This window comes from Urocitellus parryii, chromosome 5 (assembly GCF_045843805.1).
Source record: "Urocitellus parryii isolate mUroPar1 chromosome 5, mUroPar1.hap1, whole genome shotgun sequence".
NCBI lineage: Eukaryota > Metazoa > Chordata > Mammalia > Rodentia > Sciuridae > Urocitellus > Urocitellus parryii.
This window is the reverse complement of record NC_135535.1, coordinates 88,910,877-88,926,474: the sequence shown is the minus strand read 5'-3', so window position 1 is coordinate 88,926,474 and position 15,598 is coordinate 88,910,877. Positions and strand designations below refer to the sequence as shown.

Here is a 15,598-nt window from a genome sequence, read left to right as displayed (position 1 = left end):
AATAATCAACTAAATTGGAACTCTAAAGCATGTGAAAAGTATGTTTATTCCTTTGACAGTTTTCCTAAACTCTGTGGTCTTCAGGGATTTCTCTATTCTTATTAATTCTTTCAACGTATGTGCATTTGTTGGTGTCCAGATGCTGTATTGGTTCTGGAATGCAGTAACAATAAGGTAAGCTACAGAGTCCAGTTATAAAGAGTCTTTGGGGGACATTAGTAGCAACACAGACAGAGACCATAAGGATACAACATTGGTGTCTGGATCAGAGAAAGCTTTGTGAAGGAAGTGACTTTTTAACTGAGACCCTAAGAATGAAGAATTGCTGCCCAGAGAAAGAAGGGAGGAAGACTGTTCCTGGTAGTATCCAGATGTGATAGAGCATATTGCAAACAATTTAGTACAACTGCAAGAAGACTAGTTCATTCTGAGGGCAATAAAAAGCTCCAGGTGTGTGGGAGAGATGACTGGACCCCAGATGTACATGGTAGAAAGCTCTCAACTCTGCATCCATGTTGCCACATGGTAAGAAATTTAACTTTTCTCAAATTACTTCAATATATTAGTACACAGAATGGGTCAAGAGAAGAGAGTGACCTGTTCAAGAGTGCAGGAAAAGGAAAGGAAATCATTTCTGAAGAGCTATAGTTGACAGGGAAGACTAAAATACAAAAAGAAATGTCCCAATTGGAAAAATGATAGACAGGCACTTTTAAAAGTATAAACAATGGGTAGGGGGCCAGGATATCAATGGTGAAGGCCTGATTCAAGCTTTGTCAGCAGTACAGGGAGAAAACAATGTATCTGGAAGAGGTTACTTGTTAAAATGGACAGGACTTTAAGAGTGTTGGTGTTGGAGACTGATGAAGATGAAGAGGTAGAAACAAATCCTAGTGTGTCCGGGTGGATGACTGTTTGACCAAGAGGTCAAAGTCCTGGAAGAGGGACCTTAAGAGGGTAAGCAGATAGGAGAAAGGGAGCTAACAAGTTTCAGTAGGGATGTGTAGACTGTGAATGTGTCTAATAATCATGCAAAGAAAATTGTCTCATAGGTACATGTATGTAGAGATTGCATTAGTAAAAAGAAATCAAAGATTTGATTAGGAAAGCCTTTGCATAACTTGTTTCACAAATTATAATGAGTATTTGTTATATTTTAAGTAATGAATATTTCATGAAGATTTTGTTTAAAGAAGACAAAGGGAAGGAATGATCTGGCAGTGTCAGTCATGATACAGAAAGAGAAAAGGCAAAGTAAATTTTTTTAGAAGTCACTGGAAGAGTTTAAAGGACTTAAAATCAGCATACTACAGTGATGCATCCACATCAATGTTTACAGCAGCTCAATTCACAATGGCCAAACTGTGGAACCAAGCTAAGTGTCCTTCAACAAATGAATGGGTAAAGAAAATGTGGTATATATGCACAATGGAATATTACTCTGCCTTAAAGAAGAATGAAATTATGGCATTTGGTAAGTGGATGGGGCTGGAGAATATCATGCTAAGCAAAATAAGCAAATCCCAAAGAACCAAAGGCTGAATGTTTTCTCTGACATGTGGATGCTAATTCACAATAAGGGGGGTGGCTAGAGATACTCTGGATTAGACAGAGGGGAGTTAAGGGAGGGGAGGGAATATGGGGGGAGGAATGATAGTAAAATGAATAGGACATTATTAACCTATGTGCATAGGTGATCACACAATTGATGTAACTCTATATCATGTATACTCAGAAGAATGAGAAGTTATACTCCATTTATTGATGATGTATCAAAATGCAGTCTACTGTCATGTATAATTAATTAGAACAAATTAAAAAAGAAGTCACTGGATGATTAACTCTTCAAGAAGCCTGGCCACAAAGGATTGTAGAAGGAATCTATAGCTAAGGAGTAGGATAGCACAAGACCCAGGTTGTATTTTTGCCCATTTGTTTTTAGGCTGGGTCTCTGGTATCACTACCACTACGAAACACATTTCTGCCATCAGTGCACCTCCTTCTAATAACAACTTGGCTCGAGTTTTCTGTCTCCGACTAAAGCTGCACGTCAACTATGCGGCTGGGAAGAAAGGTGAACCAAAAAAATGTCAATGTTTTAGAACATACTTGGTTCATCTTTCTTCCATTTCATAATATACATAAAAACATGTAGGGTCAAACTATATATTCAGGAAGTAAAAAAAAAGTGAAGATTAGAATTGGCTCTGTCAATACAAATACACAAAGGGGTTTTGAATAGCTATCATACAATAATAGCCAATTAAACTTCTAAGTGCTTTGGGGGAGGCCATAAATTAGAATCTCTGATTTTTCTTTTTATCAGAAATTAAAACACGCACATATCTGCAAAGAACCATCATAAAACATTAAAAAATAGTTGGCCCCGCGACCAAAGCTTAGAAGTTTTCATTTCTTGTTAACTGCAGCAGAGAAACATAAACAGATGTCAGGGGAAGTTATATTAGATAAGAGGAAAATGATTTTTGAGGCTTTCTTTTCAAAACCTTTAAAGGTCTTCTCATGTCAATTCTTTAGGTTATACCATTAAGCACAATTTCATAACCAGAATTTTCCTATTATTGGAGTTTATTTTCTTTTATTCTGAGAAAAATATTTACCCAGATTTTGTTCAAGTTTACAAATACAACTTACTCTATTCCAATTGCCTAATAAAAACTTTTTTATAAGAAGGACAAAATTCCTTTTAAAAATGGATCTTTTTCTGGGCTGGGGTTGAGCTCAGTGGTTAAGTGCTTGTCTAGCATATGCGAGGCACTGGGTTTGATTCTGAGCATCACATACAAGAAATAAATAAAATAAAGATATTGTGTTCACATACAACTAAAAATATTTTTTAAAATGAATCTTTTGACAAATCCTGATTTTAAAATAATTTCACGCTTAGCCTCAATTTGTGGCTCTGTTGTCACAGGTTCTCACAATGCCTTAATGCCTGCCTCATCTACTTTTGCTTCTTTACAGAAGGAACTGAAACACCTGAGAACTGATCAATATGTTAATATACAAGTATACAGGTATTAGAGCTATATAGAGATAGACATCATTAATAGGCATCTTTCTATTGATACCTATTTTTAAAGATAAAGTAAATATCAAAAGTTTAAAAGTTCAGAACTTTCTGCAAGGGCTACCAGGATCAGGGAGCAAAGAAATATAAACACATGAATGAGCACAAGTCACAGAGATCTAAACGTGTGTTATCAGAGAAAGCCTGCATCGACACGTAAGTAGAGATGAAACACATCATCATCATAGAAGATGGAGACATCTCTTTTTCCTAATGAGTTACGCCCCTAAAGTTAAGCCTGGCTTGGTATGCTCTTCACTTCTATCAGTGTCGTAGTGTACCCACTGGTATTCTGTACTGGTGTTGTGTGCATTGAGACACTTACGAATCTGAAACGATGCCTTCTGCTATTTCACAAACATGCACAAACAGGAGAGCAAAAGTAAGAATCCATCTCAGGTTATGCCCAGGAAAATGAAGCCATGTGTTGTGATGAATTTGCACTTTTGAGCTTTGGCTCCCCCACCCTGAAAAATAAAGAGAAGAAAGGAGAAAAGAGATAAACAAAAGGATCAATTATAATCATGGAGATTATTTACATTATTGTAACCTTAGTGCTCCCTAGGACACCAATGGAAATTCTCGTCTCTTTTGAACTAAATAAAATAAATATTAAAAATTCTCTCTCTCTCTCTCTCTCTCTCTCTCTCTCTCTCTCTCTCTCTCTCTCTCCCCTCTCTAACTCTCTCTTTAAAAAAAAAAAAAAGCAAAATAACAACTTCGATTAATTTTTACCACTCTGCCTAGATGGACACATGAGCTTTTACTGCATTGTTCAGGAATGACACTAACTCTGAGGCACTGAGGAATGTGGCTCCTTCTTACACTCATCAGAAGCTCTCACAGCTTCCTCATTCACTCAAGAGCAAACAAATCAATAATTATAGTAAACAACAAAAGAAATTTGTTGTCTACATTCTTTTAAAACATGGAATCTGGGTAGGATCAAATGAAAAAAGACACAATTCATGATAAAATATAGGACTTGTTAGTTGAGTTAACTCTGAAACATATGAGAAAAATGATTACTTATGAGTGGGACCACCACTATTCAATACACTTAGACTTTTCTCAAAGAAAGCTAAAATTGTATTCATTTATATGAACAAAAGTAGAATCAAACACATTATGGGTTCACTTTCGGTTCATTATTGGATAAAAAAAATTCAAGATGAAATTTCAGTAAAATTTTGTGTTTCTTACAAAACTACAGGCATAGTAATATCACCTCATGTATGATATTAGGAAAGAACCCAACTTTTGTTTCTTTTGTCTCTCTTTTCCTCATTTTTTGACTGTAGAAAAGTCCTACATACTTCAAGAATAAATGGAGATCTGTGCTTGAAATATTGCAGGAAAAAATTTCTGTATAGATAAAAAAGGGATCCCTAAAGCATCCTTTGAAAAGAAAATTGATTCACATCTTACTTGTTTCCAAATGTACTTCATCATTGGAATGTTAGTTACATTTAATGTATTCTACTAGAATTTATGCTATAAACATTTGCAGGCCAGTTGTGTGTCTTTTTTTACAACAACCTAACTTTCTGATATTTCTTCAAGACTAATATATGATCCCTCACTAACTCAAGTAACCAGTCATAAATAAGCAGTCTGCATCTTTCTCCAATTCCGTCTGCCAGTGTCCACTCCAATTCCTTCCTTATTGCCAGGGTATGTGCTGGAAGTTAGGGATAGGAAAAAAAAAAAAAAAGGAATGTCACAGTCCTGGCTCTCAAGAGGTTTACTGAATGTTAGAAATGAATGTTTAATTATAAACTTGCAGTGAAAATACTCATTTTCTACTTTTGGTTAAGGAGCATTCTTAATGCCTTACAAATAATGCTATATAAATCATGACTAGTATTTCCACATATGGCTTCTCTGGTCTCAATATATTTAGTGTCTATACATTTGCTTAACATAAATAACAATGTACCAAGAGTTATGTTGGCCTCTGTATATACCATATGACAGAAATACTTTGATCTCACTTAGAATATGAAGCACATGGTATTCCCCTCAATATTTGCTAAATGAATAAATAAAATCACAAAAATTATTTTTAAACCTCTTCTTAAAGCAGATTATTAAAATATGTTAGTTTTCCTAAGAAAATCTGCCCAGTAAATTTTTAACTTATCTTTGTAGGCAAAATCATGCATGGGAACATTAAATACCAAATAATTAAAAATAGTGGTTACCTTGAGAAGGGATAAGGACATAAGGCGTGGGAAGTATCAGAAAATGGTACACACGAGGAGTCCCTTTTATTCTTACTGTTATATTCCTTTAAATGAGTGGTGGTAGGTTTGATGGATGTTTATTATATTAATCATTTTATGTATCAAAATATTTCACAACTTCAAAAACATTAAAGAATCTATTGGTTGTTTTACATAAATTATACATAATCTCCCTAATTTATTGGCATCTTTATATATGTATGTAAACTGTAAAATAATAGGGGACTATATTACTAACTCCTTTCTAAATAGTTTCCACATCTACTCTTTCTACCTAAAACATGACTCATCACTCCTATTTTAACTTGCATGGTTTATTTCTTACAAGTCCCCTAAGCAGGTCCCACTAGCCCTAAGAAGTACACAACTTCCTGGCAGGTTGATGCCCAAGCTAACTTATTCCTGCACCTGTGAGTGGGCTGGCGATATGATGCCATCATTTCTCTTGAAACATCCGCTCCACTCCACTATTCCCAGGAGGCATGCACTCAGTATAACCCAGTTCCTAGTCCCTTTACCTGGCACAAAGCAAGTACTCAACAATGCCTTACATCTCTCTCATAGAGCCATCTTCCTCTTTTTAAAATCTACTGCTGCTGAGCTGGCAGGCGACTGCGGTTTAGCCTATGGAATATCATATGCCAAAAATATATCATTGGAAAATACAAAAATACTTGCTTGTTTCTTTCTCACAGACTTAACATCAGTTTTCATGTTGAAATTCATACAACATTATCCCAAATCTCAGCCATTAATAAGAGATACAAACATCAAGCAAAATAATACCAGACATTAGATTACTTACTTACCAATAAACAATATTGGAAAAGTGATAAACAACAGGAACACATGAGGGACCAGGTTGAGGGCATCCACAAAGCAGGGATTTTGTAATACACCATCATAGATATTATATGAGGAAATGTTGTTACCACAAAATGAAAGACTCATTTCTTCTTATATGACTTATTCTGAAACAGATAGAAGAAAGAAAACGGCCTTTTATTATTAAACTTTCTGTCATAAAATTATGGCCTCAAATAAGGAGTTCTAGCATGAAATCATTCTCCCTTATTTTTGAAGTTGAGAAAATAGAAAACTATGGCCAAGTAGCATCTTTTTGTTTTCTCCACATTTTTTATTGGCGCACTATAGTTGTACATAATGATGGGATTTGTTGCCACATATCATATTTGCACACAATATAACAATATAATTTGGCCACTATCACCACAAGGGTTTCTTATAATGGCCTATGCATTCTGTAAAGCCTTTTCTCCAGAGCTATTTTTCAGAAAACTATTTTATTTCAATTTGAAACATACCTCAAAGGAGTGTCTGAATGACTTTTTAACATCAAAGAACAAAAAATGGTGATATAACAAAAAGAGAGAGAGAGAAAAAAAATCCAGTGACAGAAAAGTCAAAATGGTGCATTATCAGATTGTTTCCCATATTCATACATAAAACAAAATGATCACTAAGCAACTCTAGCTGGATACAATTTGTTGAAATATTTTATTACTTTTAAGAAATAGTAATACTCAAAAGACCAACATGGCTGCAAATAGTAATCATTATCTCTCTGAAGTATATTAACTTCCAATACTTAAGATACAATACATGTAACTCAGGTGACAAACCAATGAAACCACTCAGTCTCAGTCAGAAATATTCTTAAATAAAATGCACTCTACTCCAGTTTTGAAACAGAAGATAGCTTTAAGTTGGAAATCTGTATTCCATGAGAGTAGAAGTAGATAAGGTTAGAGAAGAAAGAGAGGGAGAGATCATACAGGGCTTTTTGGAAGTCATCCTTGAGACTTCTCCTCTGAGTGACATGGAACCACTTGGGGTTTGTGAGCAGGGGAATGACATGCTCAGACTTAAGATTTTAATTGGATGCCTCTTAAAGCTGTACTGAAACAGATGGTAGAGGAACCAGAGACTGCTCCATCAAAATATACTACTATGAAATTCCAGCAAGAGTTTCAGCATTCCAAAAACCTCTTCTATAATGCCTTCTATTTATTTAGAGCTTAACTAAATTCTGGGAACTTTGCATATATTATCTTATAGCCTCAGGAGAATTTTAGGATCGAGGTGTTATTTGCATTTCACAGCAGTAGATACTGAGTTTAACTGGGTTTCAGTAACTTGTCAACCAGCAGAGAATCCGGGATCCACATCCACTTGTCTGATTCATAAACCATGTTCTTTCCAATGCATCATGCAGTCTCCAATCTGTTTTTTGTATAAATGATCTTATCTCTTCTTATTAAAACAAGTAGCAATTTAAGATTTTAACCTCAATGGACTTTGCTTCCTTTCCATATTATGTCAGACTGGATTCTGAGTTAGATTACTAAAGTCTGGCAAAAAATTCAATTAACATAGTACCTTTTCTCTCTTTCCTTTCATGGACAATTGACTTAATCTTGGGCACAAAAAATATTTTTCCTAGAAGAAAAGAAAGAATGTTACCAAGAAAATATTGGCAAAAGTAGATTAATTATTGAAGAAATTCAACTCTAATAAAAGGTTTTATAGAGCATTACATGAATATAATAACTAGTGAGGAAGACTATATTTACAATTTAAAAAGCTTGTATGTAATTCCTTTCACATATTATTTCTGATAAACCCTTTTTTTCCTCAAAAATCCTCGATATACTCTCTAGTTAAGATGTTGTCTCATCTTTAAAAAGGTTGGTTTTTTTTTAAAAAAAAAACCAAAATGTGGTTATATACTTGGTATATTATTACAAATTATTAGAATTCTAAATGGGATAAAATATTTTTAAAGGACTTGAGATTTTTAAATAACACTAAAATGGAAAGTATTTTTTAAATTTATATATAACAGCAGAATGCATTACCATTCTTGTTACATATATAGAGCACAATTTTTCATATCTCTGGCTGTATACAAAGTATATTCACACCAATTCATGTCTTCATAAATGTACTTTGAATAATAATGATCATCACATTCCACCATCATTTATAATCCCATGCCCTCTCCCTTCCCTTCCCACCCCTCTGCCCTATCTAGAGTTCCTCTATTCCTCCCATGCTCCCCCTCCCTACCCTACTATGAATCAGCCTCCTTATATCAGAGAAAACATTCGCCATTTGGTTTTTTGGGACTGGCTAACTTCACTTAGTGTATGTTTGATATATTTCTGGTAAAGATGAAAAAAAAAAACAAAATTTAAACACCCAGATAGTAATGGAATTTTTAAGACTGCTTCCTTTAGTTGGTAGAAATGATAAGGACGACTTTAAAACCACTCTTAACTGAAAGAGATTTAGAATGATTGCTTCCTTCCATCATAATTCACTGCCTCCTCTATTCTTTCTCTCTCTCCCTTAGCATCCTTCCCCAAAACCCACTGGCCTGTGGTACCTTCTAACAAACAATCAACCCACATTACAACCTAACGTGGACAAAAAGGGAAGTAGTAAACTTATTGCCAATACATTAATAATTACCGTGCTCATCAAAGACATTTTATTCAATCAAGATTGCTACTAACTTTTAAATTTCCTATTGTCATTCAGGTTTCTCTTCCAGAACCCACATTAAGAAATTAGGAGTGCTCTGGGATATGTATAAACTACTGCTCTTGCTGGTTAAACTCTGTCACCTGACATCTTTCAGCGCCACCCCTTCTGGAGCTGTGGAAGTTCAACTAAGCCCTAACAGAGGCCCTAGTATCAAGAAGGAAGGAAAGGAAAGAGGGGTCACAGGGAAAGGAGCATTTTTTTTTTTCTCCACAAGCATAAACCTCTGAAAGACATTCAAGTATTTATGACAGTGAACAGGGTTGGAGAACTTGATTGAATAAAGACAAAGATCAAAAGTGAAACTTTGATTATAGGGATGGTCTACAGAATAGAAAACATAATGATGAAAATATTTCTTGATGATCTAACAGGATTTCATGGTTAAAAAGTGTCATCAGTATTCTTTTTTCCTTGAAGCATCTTATATGAATTCCCACATCCCCTAGGACTTATAAAATTTGGATTGGGTTGATGAATGTAATAATTGACCTATAGTTCATCTATAAGAGAGAACAGTTATCTGATTTAGTTATAAAGTATATTAAAGCATCAGGTACTTCATTTATTTATGTCAGCTCTCTCCTCTGAAAGTAGATATCAGTTAAGTGGAAACTAGCACTTTCCTGTCCACCAAGCAGAAAGTGTCAGTTATGACAGAAAAGCAATTCCAACTTCAAGTCCTAAAAACACCTGAAGAAAAAAAAAAAAAAAAGCTAGACTCAATATGCAACCTCTTGTTCTCACATGTAGAACAACTCATTCTTTAGTTATTTAAGTTATGCTCTGAGAGAAACATGCCATTTTAAAGAATTTAGGGCTTTATCATCATCTAGAACATTTTCAGGGCAAATATCACTTGCAAAAACAAATGCTACAATAACTTCTTTGAAGTTATTCAGTCAATGGCTCATAAAATAAAAACTAGACCTCTAGATAGCTATGTATCTAGCTACCTGTTGGCTAGCAACTATCATAGACCCCCCAAAAAGAAATTTACTAACAAAAATGACGGCTAACTTTTGATTTACTGCTTGGTTTAAATCCACCCATTTACTGTTCAGGGACTGTGAAGTTCTATCGCACATGAAAGGAAATGTTGGAACCACTTGGCAAATAAGATTTCTTAGACATTGCAATGAAAACTGAGCAAATAAAGCAAAATAAATAAATAAATAAATAGATAGATAAATAAATAAATAAATAAATACCTTGGGCTTGAGGGTGCTTCAAACCCCTATGGATGCACTTGTACTACCTTCCAAACAGGAACTTCCTACACTGTCTTAAGATGTAAATTTCAAACCAGGACACAGAACTCCTAAAAGCAAAGAGTCACAAAAATTAAGCAGAAATAGCTACTTCATGAATAATACAAGAGATGTCTAAGAGGGAAAAAACAAAAACTAATATACCTTTTCCTGTTTCCAGTTGGTTTAAGTAGGAGCCGGCAGTTTTGTAAGAAAAACTGGAAACCTGATCCCCACCCCCTCTCCTCCTCACGATGGGGCCCTGTCCCTTAATCCTAGAAATAGCGAATGTGAAGGCAAAGCGCTGCAAAGGGCAAAGGCGCCTTTAAATTGCCGAAATAACAGATAAAAATCACCAGCTTACAGTTACTCTTAAAAATTTTTTTAATGAGAGTTATGTAAAAGACATGGACTCACTCATTCAGATGACAGAGCTTTCCTCCCCTAGCCGAAGCACGCAGTGCGCCGCAGCAGATTATTTTTAGGGTGGTGGGAGATCAGCTGCTGCCTCCTATCGAGTTTCTAAATTGCACAAACTACTTCTCCGGCCGGGGCGGACACTTCGGCTGCGAGGCAGGAAACTGGGCAGAAGCCCCGCGCGCGCGTCGCCTGGGACTGGGGACCCTCCCCACCCCAGTTGGGCCCAACTTTCCGCGCTGGATCAGGAGACTTGGGGCGAGCGCGGTAAAGAGTTTACAAAACCAAGTCATCTGCGTACCCCCCGCGACTTGATCGGACACTGAAACTTGCAATTAATGATGCGACGATTCCCCGGAGTCGGGTTTTCAAAAGTCAGAACACGGGAGGTACTCGCCTGTGTTTTCCCCGCGAACTCTGTAAGCACCCTTTTATTGGCCACATAAGGAAGCGGATTGGGGGGTTTGACCGATTTGTCCCCAAGCGGACCTGGGAAACGAAGGGCTCATTTTAGGCATAAAAACCCGCTGCGGGGCTGTGTAAGTGCGTGCGAAGGTCTCCCATCCGCCACGCAGGCTCTAGTCGCACGTTTCCCCCAGTGACCTGGAAAACCTGGTCATTCCTCTCGAGGGGTCACCGCGCTGCAGACCCGCGACCCTTGCCCAAGCTCCCCGGAAGCGAGACTGTGGTTCCCACGAACCACCCGAACAGCTCCCCGGTCCCTTGCTCCCAACCAGAGTCGTAATGAACTCTCCAGATCACCCGTTTAAAATATGGTCACTCCACCATTACTTCCTCCAAGATCGCAGGCTGAGAATGTTGACCCCGACAACTTTTAAATTAACACTCCATTTTCTCAAGGGCCAGTTCTGAGTCAACTTGAAATCATCATCGTTTTCAGCAACTGCCCTAATCTAATCAAGGATGGTCAGCCAGGCGGGCTGGTGCCTCCCAAGTTCCGCGCGCGATCCCCAAGGGGCATGGGTCCCGGGACCTGAACCCTACACCCTAGTGGCCCCTGGCCTCGCGGACCTTGTGGGCAGTCAGTCCTGCAAGCCCCAGGGGATTTCCCCGCCAGGGCCTCTCTCCCGGGAAGTCGCTGCGTTCCCGGGTGAGTGCCTGCCTTGGCCAGCGTCGGTGGCCAGAACTTGCCTGCCGCTAGGGGCCTGCAAGCCACTTAGAGGCAGCACCCAGGAGGGTCCGGAAGACTGGTCCTGCGGCCTTTGAAGGCCGGGAAACTGCACCTTGGAGCTGTTTGCCCCGACTCAGGAGCAGGGAGAAAGGAGTGTGGCTCAAGAGTGGGGATCAGGGTAGGGTGGGTGGAACACCGGGAGAGCCCGCGCACAAGTCAGAAGAGGAATCAGAATCTCTCCAGGGCGTGTGAGGAGAGAAAGGAGTTGCAGATAATCCCAAAACAAGAAGTGTGGCTACTCAAAATGAACTTGAGGAGTTTTAAAAATCACTATTATTAAGGTCATTTATAATAATAAGAAAGCATCATTATTGGAGAAACTTTGGAAGAAGTGGGAAAGTATGAGATAGCAATGAGCCTCTCACAACCCATAAAACTACTGAAAATATTTTGTTTTATTTTAGCAAACACAGGCCTTATAGTATATTGATTAATTAAGCACATGGACGAGGAAGCCAGCCCTGTTTGATTCAAATCCTGCACAATGACTTTGAACAATTCCCTCTTTTGTACAATGAGACAAGTAATGGTTCATGTGTCTTAAAGGTTTGCTGTGAGTATATATGAGATCACATCTGCTCAGTGCAGAGAGTCGCTGCCACTTCGGCAAACATTAATGTGTATGTAGTCATTATTCTGGATATATATATCCAGAATAATGACTATACACAATATATATGTATTCATATATATTGTAGAAGGACAGAATGACTTTATTTTATTTGTTTATTTTTATGTTTATTTTATGTTTAGAACCCAGTGCCTCACACATGCTAGGAAAGCTCTCGTCCACTGAGCTATAGCCCCAGCCCCTATTCTGGTTCTTTATATGCATATTTGTATTATTGGCTTCATAACATAATTTGTCTCCTCACAGCATCTTTTAAAATAATTTTCTTCCAATGATACTTTAAAATGTTCATAGAAATTATTAAAATGGTTGCATAATATTCCATCGTGTTGTTATCCCACAATTTAAAATGCATTTTCTTTTGTTAGATATATAATTCCAAATTTACACTAGCATGTGTGATCTTATGATGAACATTTTGTATAACTTTCTTTCTAGCAGGTAATTTCTTTAGAATACTCCAAAGAGTAATTATAGCACAAAAAGTGGTAAATATTTTTAAAGCTAGAGATATAACCTTAAATAACTGTTCTAAAGAGTTTGTATTAAATCCTCTCAACTGTGTGAGATAACATTACATTTTATACCCAACCAGTATTGGATATTTTCACTTAAAAAAAAATCTTAAAATTTGCCAGGTGTAGTGACACAGGCCTGTAATCATAACAGCTCCAGAGGCTGAGGCAGGAGGAACCATAAGTTCAAAGCTAGCCTCAGCAACTTAGCTAGACCCTGTCTGAAAATAAAAAATAAATGGGCTGGGATGTGAATCAGTGATTAAGCCCCTCTTGGTTTAATCCCTGGTATCCACCTCATAAAAATTTTATAATTTGACAGATAATAGACAATTTTTTTTGTCATTAAGTCAACATTTTTTTCAACTCTCCATTAATCTTTGTATTCCTTTGAACTTTTAATAAGAAAATATTTTAATTCTGTCCTATATATATGACAAAGGTTTCCCCCATATATCATTTTAAAACAATGATAATGCCATCATCTTTAAAATTTTAAAAAAATATTGTTTTCTTTCATTTTGTAAAGATTTATTAAGAGTACACATGTGATTTACACAGAGGCCAGAGAAAGACCTCCAGAGTTTATGTTTTCATGGCACTTCTTCCTAAGGGAAAGTTTACGCAGACAAATCTGTTACTTTTTGTCACTGCAATATTCCAAAGCTTTAGTTAATAACCTCTGTTTATATTTGTCAAAGGTTTTCTTTTTAAAAAAATTTGATTCTAGAATTTATTTTGCATATGCCATGGGTGAGAATCTATGTAAATATCTGTTATACCAACATCATTTACTAAGAATGTTTTTCTTTTGTCTTAATGTGCAATGCCATCTTTTTCATATACCTATAATCACTTTACAATAAGATCTGTTTCTAAGCTACTTATTTTCTTTAATTGATTTATTTTTCAATTTTTAAAATTCTATTACTATGATCAGACTGATTTTATTATTATAGCTTTAAAGTATGTTTGTATATTTTAACCCTGGTAGTACCAGTCCACTTCTTATTCTTTAAATTTTTCTCAGCTACTCTTGTTTTGTTATTTTATTGGAATTTTATGAAATTTAAGAAATAGCATTTATAAAGAATTGCAATATTTTTAGTGTTCAGTCTTTCTGTCAGAGATGTGATTTCCAATTTAAGACTTCTTTTTTATCTCAAAATTAAATTTATAAGTACATTTATTGTAAAGACTGATCATACAAATTTCACATTTTTATTTTCATATTTTATACCGCTATTAATAATGCACTATTTATTTATACTTTCTAATAGATTATCTATTTATTTATCTTATACCCACACACTTTACTAGTTTCTCAATAAGCCCCATTACCTTGACTTTGCAGAAAATTTGGATTTTTTTCTGCCAACAGTGATACATTTCCTTTTCCCTTTTAAATACTCATGGCTTATTTGTATTTCTCTACTAAATTAAAGAACACTACTAAATTAAAGAACACTTCTGTCGGAAATATATAATTTATTTTAAATCAACTTTGTTAAGCAAAATTTTTATTAAATAAAAAACATTCATCATATGTGTAAAATTCAAAGTGTGTTGACATAACCATGATCCCTAAAGATAAAGAATGTTTCTGTCTCCCCAGGAAACCCACGTGTCACTCACTAGTCAATCTAACCATTTCACACCTAGAATAATTATTAATCTGAGGTTTATTACTAGAGATCAGTTCACAAATGTCACATAAATGTAGTCATACATAATCTGCTATGTCTTGCTTTTTTATGTAAGCATAATATTTTTAGATCAATTCATGTTGTTGCATGTATCACTAGTCTTTTATTATTGAGAAGTATTTCAGTGCACTAAATATACCATAATATGTATCCATTCAAGTGTCCATATCCATATGGGTTATTTCTACTTTGGGAAACAATTAATAAAACTTCAATGAACAGCCTTATACATATAGATTTTCTTTTCTCTTGAATAAATGTCAAGCAGTGGATTTTCTGGGTTATATGGTATTTGCACATTTAACATCGCAGAAATTCCAAAATGATGTCCAAAGCAATTGAAACATTTTGTATTTTCTCCAGAAATGTGACAGTTCCAGTTATGCCATAGTTTACCAATGTTTAAGATCTTTGGTTTCATTGTTTTATTTTTGTGATTTAATTCTCCTATTGGATCTAAGTATAGCCTGGTTCTTGATTATGACTTTAATTTGGATCTGTCTTATAACTAATCACTTTGAGCATATGTTTTCATAGGTTTACTGGTCATTTGTATATCTTCTTGTGGTAGGTATAATATTAAAATGGCTCCCATTCTGTATAATTATTCCCATCCTGACATTATGCTACATGGTAAAAGAAAATTTGCAAATGAGAATAGGATTATTTATCAGTTGACTTTAAAATAGGCTGATTAGGAGTTAAATCAGCTTGAAGGCAAAATTAGGAGAGGCCAGCCTTCATCCTTCCCTAAAGAAACAACATTTAGACAGCTATCTATGATTTAGAAACGGCTCAAAAGTTTGGTTAATAACCTACACCAACAACATAGAGAAGAAAAAAATGGAGAACAATTGCACTGGAAGGGTCATTGAGGATATCAATTAAATGATAACTGAAGATCGTTAGGAACAGAGAAGAGTGGAGCACTTAACAAAGAAAAAAATAATAATATTTTAAAATAATAAAATAATAATAATAAA

The 15,598-nt window shown here is 35.7% G+C and overlaps 1 protein-coding gene across 10 annotated transcripts in view; it reads right to left on the bottom strand.

The window, feature by feature from the left end:
- Positions 1-15,253, bottom strand: part of Abcc9 (ATP binding cassette subfamily C member 9) — a 133,138-nt gene extending 117,885 nt beyond the window's left edge. For 7 of the 10 annotated variants that reach the window (XM_026392356.2, XM_026392359.2, XM_077798344.1 and 4 more), the window contains exons 1-5: positions 10,572-15,253; positions 10,116-10,225; positions 7,738-7,797; positions 6,147-6,308; positions 3,417-3,558 (exon numbers count right to left, since the gene is read on the bottom strand). In XM_026392356.2, coding sequence (XP_026248141.1) covers positions 3,417-3,558; positions 6,147-6,288 — 284 coding nt within the window. In that variant the 5' untranslated portion in view covers positions 6,289-6,308; positions 7,738-7,797; positions 10,116-10,225; positions 10,572-15,253. The other 3 variants (XM_026392352.2, XM_026392354.2, XM_026392355.2) reach the window with 3 other exon arrangements.
- Between the last annotated feature and the right edge of the window lie 345 nt (positions 15,254-15,598).